This window comes from Sardina pilchardus, chromosome 15 (genome assembly GCF_963854185.1).
Source record: "Sardina pilchardus chromosome 15, fSarPil1.1, whole genome shotgun sequence".
Taxonomy (NCBI): Eukaryota; Metazoa; Chordata; class Actinopteri; order Clupeiformes; family Clupeidae; genus Sardina; species Sardina pilchardus.
The window spans coordinates 12,960,302-12,978,748 of record NC_085008.1 but is presented as its reverse complement, the minus strand read 5'-3'; the positions used below and the strand labels follow the sequence as shown (position 1 = coordinate 12,978,748).

At 39.7% G+C, this 18,447-nt stretch overlaps 1 protein-coding gene across 1 annotated transcript; it reads right to left on the bottom strand.

Annotated features, from left to right (window-relative positions):
- Positions 1 to 8,314: 8,314 nt before the first annotated feature.
- Positions 8,315 to 14,417, bottom strand: lhx4 (LIM homeobox 4). The gene is made up of 6 exons (XM_062556863.1): positions 14,342 to 14,417; positions 11,513 to 11,684; positions 9,901 to 10,103; positions 9,270 to 9,424; positions 9,008 to 9,179; positions 8,315 to 8,703 (listed from the first exon to the last, which is right to left on the bottom strand). The coding sequence occupies exons 1-6, from the start codon at positions 14,415 to 14,417 to the stop codon at positions 8,315 to 8,317; spliced, it is 1,167 nt and encodes a 388-aa protein (XP_062412847.1).
- Between the last annotated feature and the right edge of the window lie 4,030 nt (positions 14,418 to 18,447).

Sequence of the window (18,447 nt, the reverse complement as noted above, 5' to 3'; positions counted from 1 at the left end):
TTAATGCAGTGTTTTAGTTTCCCTGTGGGAGAGAATGATAGCAGTCATGATAGTTTTTGGAGAAGCAGCCAAACTTAGGAAGGGGAAAATAGAAAACTATATTAGAATATGTTTGTAGAGCAGTGCATCATTTTAGAGTTTAGAGTTTTCTCTACAGCATCCACAATCATATGGATTTGTGCATAAATTGTTTGAATACAATTGGGAATGTTCCTGAATTGGGCAAAGCATTTACAAACTCAGACATGCACACATATAGAGTATACATGCACACACACACACACACACACACACACACACACACACACACACACACACACACACACACATACACCAGTTTGTTTGTTATTCTCAGACGTGTTTGCTTTATCTTCATATTCTGTATGTAAATCAAAACAAAACAATGCTCATATTTGTCATGCCAATAAAGTTCGCTTGAATTGAATTGATATCAGGACAAGGCTGCAGTGTCTTAAATCGATTTGCAGTCCCTTGGGTGATATGAATATACAGTATGATAACCACTCTTAATAATAATAATCATAATAATCATAATAATAATAATAACTTGGACTTGTATAGCGCCTTTCATGGTCGCTTAACAAATTGGGAGGGCGGGGGTTAGGGGTCAAAGGACTTGGTGAAAAGAAATGTTCTGAGGTGCTTTTTGAACATGGGCAGGAGCGGGCCAGAGCAGACATGGAGTGGTAGACTATTCCAGAGTGTGGGAGCGTTGACAGAGAAAGCCCTGTCCCCAAAAGTCTGCACATCCTGGTGCGGGGGGTGGCCAGCAGCCGGTCCTTGTCAGAGGACCGCAGGGAGCGTGACTGAGTATAGGGGTGGAGGATCTGTGAGGTATTGTGGTGAGAGTGAAATAAAAAAAATAGGGCTCTGTCTTCAAATATATTAACTGAGCTACTTTGAAATGTTAATTTCTTCACTCACCACACAAAAGAAAAACAGAAGCCTTGTTTCCATTATGACATTTATAATGACAGCATTACAGTAGATCAGTGATGCTCAAGGTGACATGTAAATGACTACATTGCACGCAAACTGTTCCCACAAAGTTGAAGCATGGAATTGACCAAAATCTCTTGGTTAATGCTGAAGCATTCAGAGTTTCTCTCACTGGAACTGATGGTCCCTTCCTGTTCCAACATGACTGTGCACCAGTGTACAAAGCAAGATCTATAAAGACATGGATGATAGAGTTTGGTGTGGATGAACTTGACTGGCCTACACAGAGTCCTGACCTCAACCCAATAGAACACCTTGGGATGAATTGGAGCGCAGACTGAGAGCCAGTGTCCTTGTCCAACATCAGTGTGTGACCTCACAAATGCGCTTCTGGAAGCATGGTCAGAAATTCTGGGAAGGCTTTCCACTCCTAAACCTTGGAGAAAGCCTTCCCGGAAGAGTTGAAGCTGTTATAGCTGCAAAGGGTTGACCGACGTCATATTGATTGATTGTCAGTTGGGTGCCCTGAGGTACGAAGCTTTTCATCACAATCATGGCGCAACCATGGCAGCCTTCCTTACAACAATACAAAAAGAGGTGAACCTCCACTCTCACTACCAATATGCAAGGTAATTCATCACTAAATAAAAATGACCAACAGAATCACTCGTCAGAGACATTCTCCTTCTTGCTCAACCATAGTAGTCTAAACATTTACTGTAGAATAAAATGTCCACATTAAAAAAAATGAGCTAATCTCATGAACACACTTTTTTTTTTGGAGGTCAGGATTTTCAAAGTGGGGTCCTTTAAATTTGCCATGAATGCAGTATGAGGCCACGCCATGAGAAATTGGTCCTCTGTGGGCATTCTGAATCTACATGAAGTGAGGACATTATGCACAATAACTGCAAAATATTTTTTTCAAATACAAGAAAATGAAAGTTTGGTGTCCAGACCACGTCTCATTTGAGAAGTGATATAGGCACTAGCCAGGCTTTTAAACACTTGTTTTTGCAATTTCACATTGTGACCTCTTGCTGAGGACAGGTTAAATTGCATGTTTTTCAGGGTAGAGTGTTCGAATTTTAAGAAATTCCATGAAAATACATATCAATATGAAATTGTCGTGAGTACGGCATCCAATACATTGTCTTAATATGTTACACAATCTTGACAATATCCCACTCCAATTCACTCCAACTTCTTTCCTTCTTCTCTGTCGTGTTGCCCATGCCAAGTGTAAAATGGAGCTTGCATATATGCTGATCTTTTATTTCATTTATTAATGTATTGGGTTGAATTGAGCTTTTCAACTGTTTCAAATCTGGTAATAAAGTAACATATGAAAAAGAGCAAATGTTTCTTTGTTATTTCCAGGGGTGGACATCCCGGGTCCAGAAAGTAAAAATGCACTTAATACAGGTGATATTACTAATTATCTGATCTACCCGGCTGCTAATTAGGATGAGCTGGTTCACTAAATGGTTGGATCAAATACTTGGCAGGACTTTTACTCTCTGACTTTTTTCCAATAGACAGTTTTGTTATCTAGAGTGATGAGCAGTTCCTGATTGATGACACAAATAATTAGTCCTGTATCTATGGGACATAGGCTGGGTGAACCCTGCCTGAACTTCCGGGGAATTTGAATTTCGCCCAGCAGCTCAGGCTGGAAACAGATCTATCTAAAGCAGATCTATCTCCGCTGTTTACTGTGTCTTTAGACCTGTTTGCAGGAGGAGTGGCAGAGTTCAAATCATTAGCCTACATGTATGTGATCCTTATGAGGCAGTAGTTTTGAAGACAGGAGTCACAGTCCAAATGTTGACGCCAACAGATCACTTTCCTGTGGGGCGTAGAGGTGTTTGCGGAAGCGGACTGCTCTGGAAGACCATGTTGATTTGGCAAGAGATGCTGATGATGATGTTCTCAGAGTAGGGATGGTTTCTTCTGTAGCATGGATAATGAAAAAGCGACGTGAGCATCTGAATATAGCTTTTCTGCCGGAGGTTCCCCACTGCCCGGCAAAGGTGGAGCACCTCGTTGTTGATGGTATCAAGGGGTGTGTACTGAAAGCCCCCCATAGCCAAAATTAACACATCAGCCAGTCCAAAGTGGAGTTGTAACGTCATGTGCACTTGTCTAGCTAGCACGAAGCCTCAATCTCTCAGCTGGTCAGTCAACCGACTATACCTAGCATAGACAGGATAGAAAAGGAGAGAGACACTAGGAAACCCGAGTCCAGCACAGCTTCCACCACAAGCAGGCAGCAGGTCCGATAGCAGTGAAGTACCTAGCCTAAGCCTATCTGGGGAATAGTCAGCCAAGGGTAATAGTCAGGCAAGTATTCAACAGAGTCCAGATAGTGGTAGCAAGGGAGTAGGCCTTGAAGTAACAGTCAGTAACATCAGCAAATCTAACCAGTCACCAATTGCAATGCCTCGCTGATGGCAATCGGCAGAAGAACCTTTGGATCTTGTCCCGTCTACTCTTCTCAGTCTATCGCTGTATAACTGTCTTTACTAACCTTGCTTTGTACACTGGTGCACAGTCATGTTGGAACACAGGAAGGAGCCATGCCCAAACTGGGCTTGCCCCCTTAGGTCCAGTGAAAGGAACTCTGAATTTTTCAGCATTAACCAAGAGACTTTGGACAATTCCATGCTCCCAACTTTATGGGTGCAGTTTGGGGATGGCCACTGCCTGTTCCAACATAACTGTGAACCAGTGCATAAAGCAAGGTCCATGAAGACATGGATGACAGAGTTTGGTGTGGATGAACTTGACTGGCCTACACAGAGTTCTGAACTCCAATAGAACACCTTTTGGATGAATGAGGACAGAGATTGAGAGCCTGTCTCCTCGTCCAACATCAGTGTGTGACCTGATGAATGCACTTATGGAAGAATAGTAAATCCCATAAACACACCCCTAAACCTTGTGGAAAGCCTTCCCAGAAGAGTTGAAGCTGTTATACAGTAGCTGCAAAGAGTGGACTGATGTCATATTAAACCGTATGGATTAAGAATGGGATGTCACTTAAGTTCATATGTGAGTGAAGGCAAGTGACCCAATACTTTTGGCAATAAAGTGTATACTATCTGAACTGGGAATTTCTGGGAAAGCTCTTGACTGGTTTGAATCTTAAAGGGTGTTCTTTCAGTATGTCTTGGCAGGGACAGGTATCAAAGTCTCATGACCTCACTACAGGTGTGCCTCAGGGATCAGTATTAGGGCCCCTGCATTTCTCTATTTACACCACTGCCTTAGGTGAGACCATTCACTTCCATGGATTTGACTATTGCTATTCAGATGACACTCACTTAAAGGGATATTCCGCCATTTTTGGAAATACGCTCATTTTCCACCTTCCCTCGAGCAAAACAATCGATATTTACCTTGTTCCCGTTCATCCAGCCATTCTGTGAGTCTGGCGATACAACTTTTAGCTTCAGCCTAGCATAGATCATTGAATCGGATTAGACCATTAGCTTCTCGCCTGCTAGCTTCATGTTTAAAAGTGACTAAGATTTCTGGTAATTTTCCCATTTAAAATGTGTCTCCTCTCAAGTTAGAAAGTGCAATAAGACCAACTGAAAATGAAACCTGGTGTTTTTCTAGGCTGATTTGACATGGAACTACACTCTCATCTGGCGTAATAATCAAGGCAACTTGCAAACGTACCATAGGCGCAGTAATATCGTACGCTGCACCTGAAAATAGTCCCCATAGACAACAAGCAGTAGTAGTGCCAGTAGTCTGCAAGTTGCCTTGATTATTACGCCAGATGAGAGTGTAGTTCCATGTCAAATCAGCCTAGAAAAACGGCAGGTTTCATTTTCAGTTGGTCTTACTGCACTTTTTAACTTGAGAGGAGACACGTTTTAAATGGGAAAATTACCAGAAATCTTAGTCACTTTTAAACATGAAGCTAGCAGGCGAGAAGCTAATGGTCTAATCCGATTTAATGATCTATGCTAGGCTGAAGCTAAAAGTTGTATCGCCAGACTCACAGAATGGCTGGATGAACGGGAACAAGGTAAATATCGATTGTTTTGCTCGAGGGGAGGTGGAAAATGAGCGTATTTCCAAAAATGGCGGAATATCCCTTTAACCTATCTTTCCCGCCTTAAGGATATCTCGTTGTTTTTATTTTTGCTATATCTCCTTAAATTTAGCCTTACCAAGCCATAGTTATTATATGATTGATTGAATGACTTATTGTTTAATGGCTATTTTCCTATACATTCATTGTTTATTTCTCATTAGGTTAATGCTTAAAATGATATTGTTTTATAAAGTTTTATTGATAATATTGCTATTCTCCCTATTTTTTTGTAATTTCACTTTTAATTTAATTTGTATTGTTATTTATTTGTATGTCGCTTTGGACAAAGGCATCTGCTAAATAACCATAACCATAACCATAACCATCTCAGTCTGGATGGAAGATTGGCACCTTCAGCTTAATCTCTCAAAACTGAGCTTTTGGTGTTTCTAGCTAAAACAGGTTTTCCCCAACAGATTAACATCGAGCTTGACTCATCTTCACTGATCCCAACTAGACTTAGGCGTTGTAATTGATTACCGACTTAACTTCCCTGAGCATGTAGCCTCAATTGCAAAATCATGTTGATTTATCCTTTAAATGAAGAAGAAGGTCTTTACACTTTCTCTCCATTTATTTAATTTATTTGAGTTGGAGTTACTGTTTCGAGCACTTCGGCTTTTCTTTTCTTTTCTTCAGACACACACACACACACACACACACACACACGCTAACTGCACACAAACATATGCATGGAAAAAGCACACATGCCCATAAAAGCAAACCCCCTCTCATTTAAAATAGTAGTGAATGGAGTAGGAGATGGAGGCAAATTGGCAAGCATGACTTTATTTTTGCGGAGATAATGTGCAGGACTGAGCAGTGGTCATATTTTGTACTGCTATGCGGTACATCTAGTTAGTTCAAAAAAGTCCATAACTTACTGTAGTGATGAGAAACACACATTTGGACATTTATTTTAATTCAGATTTACTGTCAGTTTAACTTTAAGGCAAGAAGTCCCAAAAATAGTTTATAGCATTTTTAGTGTAAAAGTACACCATTTTCCAGATCCAAAATGTGGGAAAATATTTAGATTTACTAATCCCCTAGAAAATCTAGTGAACAAATCTCTGTTCAGACATAGTGAACTGCACTATGTTTGTAAAGAATCACAAAATGTGAAGTGTATCACATGCTTTTGTTCAGAATGAAGGGTTTAAAACACAATGTACGAATGCAATGGATCCATGTTCATACATTAGTTTTGAGGTTACAGCAATAATTTTGTCTACACCAAGGCTAAGATTACTCTTCTCTTTCTTTTCCTCTTCATACTTTGATCAATTCAATGTGGGACTTTCTGAAAAAATATGGTATTTGATTAATAGCTTTATATCGATACCAGTGCCCCCTTGACGTAGACCTAGACCTTGTCTGAAAATGGGGGTTTCTTCAGTAGATAGACGTCAGTGTAAGGTATATCTGCAAATATTGTAAATCTTCATTACTTCCTGATATGGTCATAGTTGTTGTTTGAAAATCTAGCCATAATGATTATATATCTTGAGGTGGATGTTGTTGTTTTCTCTGGTATTGACCTCTTCTTTTAACACATCATGAGTATGGACAGGAATGGGTCTGAAAGGCTATTGGTTATGGTAGGCCCTATGTTGATTTGAAATGACCATTTTGCACACACATGTATTTACACAATAATATAATTGGGTGTTCATTTGTCAGAGCTGCACACTGAGCCAAATACTTTATTTCAACTAGCTGGGTTTGAAATGCTCATTCACTCGTTCACTCTTTTATCATATAGTCCTTATATGGCTGGTGCACTGCATAGTTCCCCATGTAGTGAACGAGTGAACATTTCAAACAAAGCTTATGACAACAATGGTCATAATAGTTATTCATTGATTTCTCAAGCAGTTCACTGAAAAGCCAAGTAAATACAATACCAGAAATTCATATTATATAGTGAACTAATCACAGTAGAAGGTAGGAAAGAAATGCTAACATATATAACCCAAAGGCAATTCTGATTTATTCTTTTTTTTCTCATAGATTTGACTGTACACAGTTCATCCCATTGCACAGAAGGCATATATCAACTGATTTAGTGCTCTGTCTTCAAGTCACATGGCAATAAATAGTGATAATTGAACAACACAATCAACACCTTCTAAACCGTACAAAATACACAATCAAATTATTAGTGGACACAGAACTCAAATATGTCTGTTTCATGAATTATATTATATTCTTTGCTTGGATAATGTAATGTTAATATTCTAAGCTTTTTGAAAGGATTTTTAGCTGTTAAACATGGCTACGGTATCCTTTCATTGGTCATGCCTAAGGTCATTTCCAAAATTAAATGTGTGGCTTTTTTCACGTGGCCATTTGAAATTGGAAGACCTACAGACATTGGGGTTATTGGTGCATCCATGACATGTTATTGGCCCATATCATAATGGTCAATGCAGATTTGTAGAACCAGGTTTGTTCGATCAATGCAGGTTTTTGTCAATGATTGCTTGTGTTGCTTTTATGAAAACACCCATAAACACTTATAATTTCAATCCATTCTGTGTCAAGATTTTTTCATCAGTTTTCAATGTCATCAAATCACATCCACACAGGCATGCTGATGATAACGCTTCTCAAAAGACATCAAATCACACCACACCACTGTTTAAAGTGTTGTAACTGCTCTGTCATGATTATACACCTCCATTACCTTTTATACAGTTATTCCCTTCATACTTAACACCTGATTACTTAAAGAGTGTTGGACCACATTGTGCATTCATCTGTAGTGAGCTGGAGACAACACATTTAAAGTGCATTGTCAATGAATGCAGTTGTATTAGAACTAACCCTTCTGCAATCAGAGACATGAGGGAATACCTTTTAAAGGATTCTCTGTTTGATTGTGTTCTACTTACTTTGTGTTGGGGAGAGTATGGATGGTAATGCCTTGCTGGAAATACTAGATGGATATTCAACCAAACTTTGAAGAAATTATGGTAACACAAAATCCACAGTCTTAACAGGGATATTCTCCAGTGATTTTCTATAACACATTTCAAATTAAAATGTCCATCCTTGTCCTGAATCTCTCCAAAAAAGAGGGTTCCTTCACTTTGCTGCTCAATGTTTTCTTCTGTTGGATAGGTTTAGCACAATCCGTTGTCCTCATTACTGAAAAAATATGATTTCCAGGGGAAACATTAATATCAAGTCCATAACTGTTCATCATTTGGAACTTATCGGCAGCATTGCTTCAACGCTTCAGAATTGAGAGTGGTCCATTTCATCCAACCAGGAGGCAGGACTGGTCGGAAAGTCTGGGTAGCCTGTGCTGCTCCCTGTAGAAAGGTCAGAGGTCGGGCCACCAGCCATGACTCTCAGAGCTTGCCCAACACCAGCTTGGCCAGCCTGTGTCATGATGTTGTCCATGGAGAAGCTCAGGCTACTTAGTAGTGGGGTATGGCCTGGCAGTGAGCTTATGGACGATGGAGAGTGGGGAAGCCCATACGGGCTACTGGCTCGTACGTCATGATAAGGCTGCCCAGAACCATCTAATGTGAATCTTCCATTCAAAATACCCCCGTTTGCTGCATCACCAACACTGGCATAGATACTGTTGGTGTGGCTCAAGTCTGACAAGATTTGATCATCTAAATATAAAAATAAAAATTCAAATACAAAAGAAAGAAAAAACAGGATGTTATTGATCTACAGATATACGTCTCAGTCACAACACAAATTCACTTAAACATTTTGCCCTTTGTATTCTGTTCACTGTACATTTTGTGTTTAAAAATTAAATGGTAATTAGAATTAGAGACGTGTCTTGAGGAAATTCACAGAAATGTCAAAATTGTCTTTAAAATACAGTAGTGTTCAAAGCATTGTGTAGATTTTTTTCAGTGGCGGAAGAAGGAAATTAGTAAATGATTTACAACAGCTAAAGCTGCTTACCTCTGAAGCTGATTTCACTGTCGCTCAAACCCACATCCTCAGCTGAACTCTCCTTTTCTATTTTGCTTGCTCCTCTGCTGCGTTTGACACTTTTATAGTATTGACCCCAGCGGTGGCGGCCCGCATCCTTCTTCAGACGTTTTTCTTTTGCTCGGCGGTTCTGAAACCAAACCTGTAAGTGGTGATAATTAAAAACTGGAAAAATTAAAGAAACAACCTTTTGATCAAAATCATCCCTTTTGTGGAGAAAAAAATAGAATACCTGTACCACTCTCATGTCCAATCCCGTCTCCGAGGACAGCTGTTCACGTACATGTCTTGCTGGTTTTGGGGAATTTTTGTAAGCACTTTTCAGCGTTTCTAACTGTTTGGCTGTGATAGTTGTCCGCGGGCGTTTTGCTCCTGCTTCGGAGTCATCTGTGAGGCAGAAATGGAAAGTCTTTTTTGTAATTTCATGAATAGTAATTAATGATTTTTTACATTCTGATACCTCTTCAAAAATCATTTATTTTCTCTCACAGTCATTGCTTTTCAGTAGTAATAGCTCTGCTGTTGAAACTGGAAATGTAAACACAGAGGCCCTTACAATAAAAGCATACCACATCACTTAACACGTTTATGTGTGGACTACACAATAAAACTGACACTGAACTGCATGTTCAAGTGTTTTTGTCTTAATATCTTGTGCTCCCTTTATGATACACATGCTACACGTGGTAGTTCATTTACTGTGCCTGTTGCCTGGTCTAACACTCAGTGGGTTCCCAGAATGCAGTACAATACTGTAAACTGCTGACAAGTACTAAAAGTAATTATTTCTTTAAGAATAACCAGTATAGAATGAGCTACACCAATTATTTTAAGTAGTGAGTTACCTACCATTGGTGACCTACCATTTTGTTTTGCCGTCTCATAGTCTTCTTTGCACACCAGTCTGCCATCTTCCATGAGATAGAATTCATCACCGGTGGCCAACTGTCGGCTACAGATTACACAGGAAAAGCAGTGCAAGTGGTACACAAAATCTTGGGCTTTCCTTACCACCTGTGTAGGGGGAATGCCCTGTTGGCATGAGGCACACTTTGTTCCAAAACGTCTGCAAAGACAATCACAAGCAGACAATCATAAGCCATTATCACCAGGCATGTAATGTAAAGGCAATGATGTAATTTGTAATTACACAATTGATAATGTTACAATTTTACAACTGATTATGGATTGCTGGTATGATACAGCGCTACACTCTTCAAAATGATTGTGTTGAAAATAATACACTAACACACAAAAGATTCAGAAGCAAACATAGAGATTTGAAGGCATTTCACAACTGATTATGGATTGCTGGTATGATACAGCGCTATACTCTTCAAAATGATTGTGTTGAAAATAATACACTACCATACAAAAGATTCAGAAGCAAACATAGAGATTTGAAGGCATTTCCTGCTGTCAGTGGGCTGCTCTCACATTTGATAAATGGATTCAAATCAATGTGGTGAGTGGCAGAGAGGACAGCCCTCACCAAACGCACAGGGATAACTAATTAAGCGCAGTCCTTCCACATGCTGTAAATCAGAATGAGTAAGTGAAGTTTGCTCATTACTGTGGGGAAATACCCCTCCTTACACATCCCAGTCCCTGAATGGGTTGCCAGATCAGCTCTTTGTCTGCAGCATCCTTCCACTTTTAAAATTCAGAACTCGCCCTCCTGGTCTGTCCCTTGGGCCAGCTAATACAGTTAGCATCCACTCAGGGACTCAGGGGCTTTTTTAGGTCTCTCTAAAGCTCCTGACATTAGATCCTCTAAAACATGATTTAGTGAAAGCCGGTCCTGATCCTGTTTTGTGTAAAAGTCAAACTTAATTTTCATCTTTGTTGCTAAGAAAATGTAATGGTACAAATAGAATAAAGAACACTGCAAGAATAGCATAAAGAAAATAGGCCCTATGAAGAACCAAAAAAAGTTTGTGTGTGTGTGTGTCTGTCTGTCTCTGTGTGTGTGTGTGTGTGTGAGTGAGTGTCTGTCTGTCTGTCTGTCTGTCTGTCTGTCTGTCTGTCTGTCTGTCTGTGTCTGTGCGTCTGTCTGTGTCTCTGTCTGTCTGTGTCTGTGTGTCTGTCTGTCTGTATGACAGTAGCCTATTCTGTATTATATTTAGCCAACTACAAAGTTAAACACTCAACACTGTATTCAATATATAGCCTACTTGCATATCATGAAAAAAACATATTTAGGCCTATCCCATTTTGCCGAAGTTTAGATTTCGCCCACTGTCCAGAGACAGAGAAAGGCTAGAAGGGTGATTTTGGAAATAAGGTCAAGCAAGCATATGAAACTAGAATGTTAGCCTACACAAACGTCAAGATAAAAGCCTATTTTATGTTTGAGAATCCTGAAAATCCTGAGAATTTCTTCGAGGTCACCAAGTCGCTATTAGCCTACTCGCTTTTTGTCATCATCTTTATTCATACACTTTGGTGAGGAAATGAATAGAAATCTAAACTCACTTGAAGAAATCTTCTTTGCAGTAGATATTTCCCATCCGCGAGAAACACTTATCTGCCAACGGTCCTTGACATTCGGTGCATTTCAAACATTTAGCGTGCCAATGCCGGTCCAAAACCTTCAGAATAATTTTGTCGAGGATATGCTGGTTGCAGCCTGCACACTGAGGGATCTCTGTAAAGAAAAAAGTAAATAGACCTAACTATAATTCCCAGTATATTATCATAATTTAGGACCCTAAGCCTAGACTATCTGAAGAGGCCTAGGCTGCAACAAGATCGCCATTAACAACAGCTGCAACAATGTTGTTGTTGTTATTAGCCTATTATTATTATTATTATTATTATTATCATCATCATCATCAATATTGTTATTAGCTAGGCTATTATATTATAATATAATTGACTACTCTGCATAGCCTATAGGCCTATGTCTAGCCCATTCTTAATAGCCTATGTCGATATAAATCGATGCGCTTGGGCCTAATTGTCTGCACAATAACGCCTTATAAGGCTATGGAAGATCAAAATATGTTCACTATCTTTTTAGGAGCCTAAGTCTGCTCGACAAAATTGTATGATAGCTTAGGCTGCTGTAGGCCTAGGCTAATTACAAACTATTCTACCCATAGGCCTATGTAAGAATATAGACTACAAAATGACAGAATCACTCCATCGCTGCCAAGCCTGCAAGTGCGCGAAAACAAACTAAAAAAGAGGCTAAATATAAGCGTAGCCTATCCTGTTTAATTTAAAGAACACACACATTGCATAGCCTATAGCTATAGCTACGTTGATCTGAATGATAGATAGATTCATCATAAAACGGTGACTGGGGGCCAATAGCCAACGCAAAAAAAAGAATCAGGAAAGTGTTATTGTTTCTCTGAATCTCAAGCACTAATGAACGCGTCACCACGCGTTTCGAGACAAAGTGGATCTGCGCATAGACAGCAGCCGTCCCATCCTCTGCAATCTGCGACCTTGGCCTCTGCACGCTCCCCGAAGATCACGTAAGGTTCGGTGTATCCTTCCCACAAGATCTGACCATTGTCACAGCTTTCCTATTCGTTAAACGCACAACTTCACTTGTACACTGTTTGTGATCCGCTCAGCCTGTTTTTAGCCTACGATTTTCCACGTTCAGCGACGTGCTGAACTTCATGGAATTGGGTATTTTAAGATAAAAATAGAATAATATAAAAGCCTTGGGCTATGTTTCGAATGCTCAGAATAGACTAATTTAGGCTTTTTTTTTGTATATTATTTATGCAAAATGTGTAGATGATTTGCGTATGCCTGTAGCCTAATGAGTCCACCAATACCCATAGGAAATCATCTAGGACAATAGGCTGTTTGTGCGAAGTCAAATGCAGAGAGCCTGAACCATATCATGTTAGGTAGAATTTGTTAAGTAGGCTACTGTAGGTTAAAAGCCATACCAGAACGGTTATCCTAAACAAGTTTAAGCTATAGGCCTACCAGAACTATGGGAGGTAGATGTTTAACCAGTCTAATCATCGACAATCTCACGACGTCAACATCTTGGCCTGGTCAACCTGTCTTGTCTCAAATATATTTTAACCAGTTTCTAAAAAAAAAAAAAAAAAGAGGCTATATATGACTATCTATTTCAGGCGTCAAATCAGATTTGTATTTCTGCTAATAATCTTTTGGTCTTTTTGATTGGGCCTATGCCGTTTCATAGTAACAAACATTCAAATGCAGTTTACCTTTTGGCCTAGGTTACATCATCCTTTCAAAGTGGCCATCTCCGTTGGTCTTTAAAGCTCTTAGGTTATAATTTCTAAATAAGCATTATAATACAGTAAAGTGTCCACGCGCATGTTGCTGGCTCGTATGAGAATAATTAGGTCAGGAATTTATCCAATTCATCTCCATCTTGATTGCGCGATCAGATTATATAGGCCTAACAGAGATTAACATAGAAGAGATAAAGAGCAGATGCCACGATAATAGGTTATCCGCTGCTTTGATGCTTGCTTTGATATAGCCTCGCTTTGACAAAATGGCAATATTTTCAGAGGACATGGATAGGCCTGAAACCTGAGCCAATAACCTGAGTCGTATGTGAGATTTAATATCAAAATTATCTCACAAAAATCTAATATTTAATATTGACCCCCAGCTTCTAACATGTTTAGCCTACTTTAACAAAACCAGCATTTAACTGAATGACAAACGGAAAACAGTTCATTATGGTAACATGAATTTGGAACTCAATCATGACAGCTGGCCTAGAGATAAGAAGAAAATCTAAATGGGCTCTACAGGCAGGAAAGTTGGCTGTACCATATTTCAGAAAACGAAAATATGGGCAATGCATAAAAATAATAGCCTTAATAAAAGTAATCTCAGGCCTTCTCATACCACGTTATTAGAGGCATATCAATATAGGCTACGAACAAATTGTTGAGTTAGCATATAGGAACCCATGGAATGCTGAGAATGGTTACAAAGAGGGTGATTTTTATAACCGAAGGTGGACGCATGTTAACTCTACCTCAATTTGCATGCCTAACACATTATTTAATGGTCAGTGCAGTGTTAGCCTAATTGTAGGCTACACAGAAACGTGTGAACCCGACTGCTGTGGCTGTTTTTTGACAGCCTAGGTTTAAATGCACCATCCCCTCGCCGACGTAGACTGCCTTGGTAGCTGACATCCTATGCGGATTCATGCTTTCCATCAAAATGCTCTACAGCACTTTGGAACAGGCTTTCCAATAAAGTATTTCAATAGCAGTTAGGAACAGGTTTGCCAATTGTCCTTTAACATGCCAAATGAAATGGGAATGGGAAAAACCTTACGCTGCATTGGCACTCCAAGTATGTCCGGCAGCCCCTTCCCGGGAGTCTCTGTTAGAACGGTTGCGCTTTGCATCATCGTCGTCTGGTCCTGGCAACGCTTGCTATGTGAAACTCTCCAAATCTCCCATACACATTTAAATACGAGGAAAGCGACCAAATCGAGTATCCTTTATCAATCTTCACTGCAGTCCTGCATTATCCTTAGGTTGGTTGGTTGGTTCAAAATGTGTAGGAGGCGGTAGCCCCCGTGGCTTTGGTGCGAGTCCACCAGTAACTTGATACATTCACACTGCGGGACACATTTGACGTTCACACAACACAGACCTACCAAGAAGCCAATAGGCATGCAGATCAAAGCTCAGAGGGGCGGCGTCTACTTTGAACCCAGGTAAGTGAAGAGTAGCGAACACAGACAAGCTCACCAGCAGTGAGTGTTTGACTTTAGATAAACCAAACCTCATGAATCTTGAATCTTGCACGCACTTTTTTATTACTTTTGTTAATTTTGTTAGGCCTGTACAATATTCGCATTATAGCTTAGGCATTTTGGTCCACTGAAAAGCATTTCATTTGGTCCTATAGAAATGATTTTCGGCACTTTCCCTAATTCCAATGGTAAATAGGCCTAATAACTAGCTCAAGCTCACTGCAACACAGGCGTAGGCGTTCCGCAAAAGGTAGCCAACAGCAGGGATAAAATGTCAAGGTCAGATGGACATAATGACAGTAGCCTATCAACTGTCAGCGACATTTCTAACTAGGAGGCTATTCATCAGGCTAAACAGACACCAAAACTGAAGCAGTTGTGTTGATGTTTTTCAGGCTACGTACCAATTAGCCTACGCGATAAATAATGTTTTCAATAATTAAATATATTTTCATTTCACTAACTCATTTGGTTCACGAAATTACTCATTTTCACGCTGTTGTTAGAATGAAGAACCCAGGCTCTGAGAGGCCTATTCCTTAAAGTAGACTTATTACTAACAGATAGCAGACTGAAAATTCGGCCTGTTTGGTCGGCCTTTTTCTGAATTTTTCATTAAATAGGTCATTGAATAGGTAACGGCGTGGACACGAGGAATAAAATCCATTGACATGAAGAATGACAATAGTAATTTGCTTGTGTTCATGTCAAGCAGGATCATGACGAGCTTGGTGTTTTTGTTAAATGATTATGCTGATAAAGACCAATGCAACCCAAAACTCAAATTAATAGGCATTAACGCCACTTAAACCCTTTATCATCACTCCATGGAAAATTGGCCTTTTGTAATAACGAAAATGAAAATGAACTTCGTCGAGTCTACGCTAAAACATTTCTGATCAGTGCTGCTCTCAAACAATAACTTACAGTGGGTGTTACCTTCAATTTACAGTAAGCCTAGCCTATGTTGTGCTTAGTTTTACAATTCACACAGTCCACATCCTGAAGCCTCGCCAACTAGGCTGTAGGCATAGCCGGCTATACAGCGATAAAGAAATCCGTCGGCCCTACTCCAAGCTGATGTCAACAGGACAAGATATCTTTATTTAGATCTATTTTGTCAAGCGATAAAATCCCACTGTATCCCCATTAGGCCTAGGCCTCGAGCTTATAGAATTGTTGATTAAACTATTTAGCCTAGGTTTATTTAAACATTTTAGATTAATTAGGTTAAAGGTGTACCGAGAAGAGACCCCCCTTCCCATGACGAAATAGCTTAAATAACCGAACAATAGCCCTTCCTGAATAATATTTAATGAGAGATTTCATAAAACCAAAGTAAAAGTAGCCTAGATTAAATGGACAAAGCATGGAGGCGTTGTTTTCAGCGATCAACATACATCAGTAAAGCTGTTCATGCCACAAGCCCCAGGTCACGAATGATCCCACACGACAATCTCATTTTTATTCCCATTCACAAAGATTACAAAATTATGTTGATTGCATTGAGGATCACACTGAAAAGAGGAGGGATTTTGTGGTGGTAAACCAAATGACAAATAACTGAGTCAGTGAACTAAATTCATGTAACGATTTGCGTTTAAGAGCATTTTTAATTAAAACAAGAACATTACAGATTGCAAGTAATCATTCGCGCAGGCCATTGGACTAAATTGGAACTCTCTCTTCCCCCTCCCACACACTACCTACAGTAACATGCAAGCGATGACATGACTGGTTCATCGGGCATGTGATTCCATGAACTGCATGATTATGACATTATGGCTACATAAAAATCTGTCTTCTTCAAATGATAATTTTGGGTAGCCAGCAAAATTAAGAAAAGTCTGTGGGGTAGCCTGTGATAGTGTGCATAAACTGCATTATTATGTAGCCTTAATAAAATTATTATTTTCTACTACTGGACATAGCTTACACCTTGAGCAAAGGTTCATGGGGACAGGTTGCAGGCCTATGATCATTCAGGAAGACATGAACAACCTACAAGCAATAACTCAGCTGGAGGGTTACTCCTCTGCCCCTGACGTTGACCTTGTCATCTCTAATAAGATGTAGTATTTCAAAGTAACAGTTCAATGACTCTAGCATTTCAAAAATCAATCTTATCAGCTTAAGTAATAAATCGATATAATCTATCGGTCCATTATCCATGCACTTTTGTGGATCTGGCATCATATGAATACCTACCACTAAAAACAATTCATAACAAACGTGAAAACAAACATAGGCCTATTCAGTCACACACTCAAATATCGGTTCCTGCAACGCAACCCAACCAAATATGTAGCCTATAAATAAAAACAAATAATTGAAGTAGGCCTTTTTCAGATCACTCAAGGGCCAAGACATCGCAATTCAGTCACTTCTTCAGTTCTTCTTTTTTTTTGATTTTGCATAGAGTAGTTTAGCCTAGTAGCCAAGTCCCAGATGAGCTTCGTTCCCTGGAACATGAGATTCACTGTCACATTAATCATGATAGTAGCCTAAGTAGGACCTAAGACTATTCTTTAAATTCACCCAGTCCGATCCACTTCGAACAGGCTACTGCAAAACTGAGCGTCTAGGCTATATTTGCAGAATAGACAACCAAAAACGCATTTCAGTGCCATGATTGGACGGTAGGCCTGCACAATTTCCTAGATCAACGTCTGGCGGGTCAGGGCAGAAGAATCAAATTCAACGCCAGGTCTAATGTTAAGGGCGTGCGATTCTTATTATTTTTGCCGGATTGCCTACCTGACTGCAATGGCCCATACATGCAAGCTTCTCCTGAGTTTGAGCCAGGCCTACAACACACAAATAGCCTAATGCCATAGCCTGAATAGATTATGCTATAGCCTAAATAGGTTGTCATTGCTGTTAATAATAGCCAACATATGTAAATATTTCACGTGTAGGCCTATACAATATCCCGCACAACACGAGTTAAAAGATTATACGTTTCAGCATCAACGACAGAAAGCTACCTTGCGTCTCTCACAGAAGGCGGTTGCAGCCATTTTAACGCCGTCATTGTCAGGTCCTATTAATAACCTAGGTCTACATTTGGTTAGGCCCACGCTAGGAATATTTTCTTTATAGCTGAGCAAACTAATAGAGAACGGCCACCAGCTGCTCTGTCCGTGTCAGACGACTTGCACCATTTCTTTAGATGGTGCCTGGGACGGGGATGGGGACCTACAGAGAAAGCAAGAAGAAAATTAAATTGCACTTGGGGCAAATTCTATTAGGGAATAGTTATAGTCTCCTGACAGATCCTGTCCATTTACGTAATTAAGCTACGAGAAGGGGGGAGGGAAGGGGCACAATATTCTGTCAGCTATTGTTGAAATAAACAGATAAAACGCCTCTTTATCCGAGGCATGGTGTATGGGTATAAAAGCACGCACAGGCAAAAAAAAAAAAAATAAAAAATAAAAAATAGGATAAGGTATTAAGTGAAATAGCTTAATCTACAAAAAAACTGTCCCAATAATAGGATCATATTAGCAACATTTAGCGACGATTAATAGTAGACTGTTATTATTATTATTAGGCTATTATTATTAGTCTATTATCTCTGCTAAAAATCAGGTCATCATTTTATCAAGTCAGTGCAATTTGTCCGTAAAAACACACCACAGACCTGAGTCAAATGTACAATACCCAGGCTTTGGTG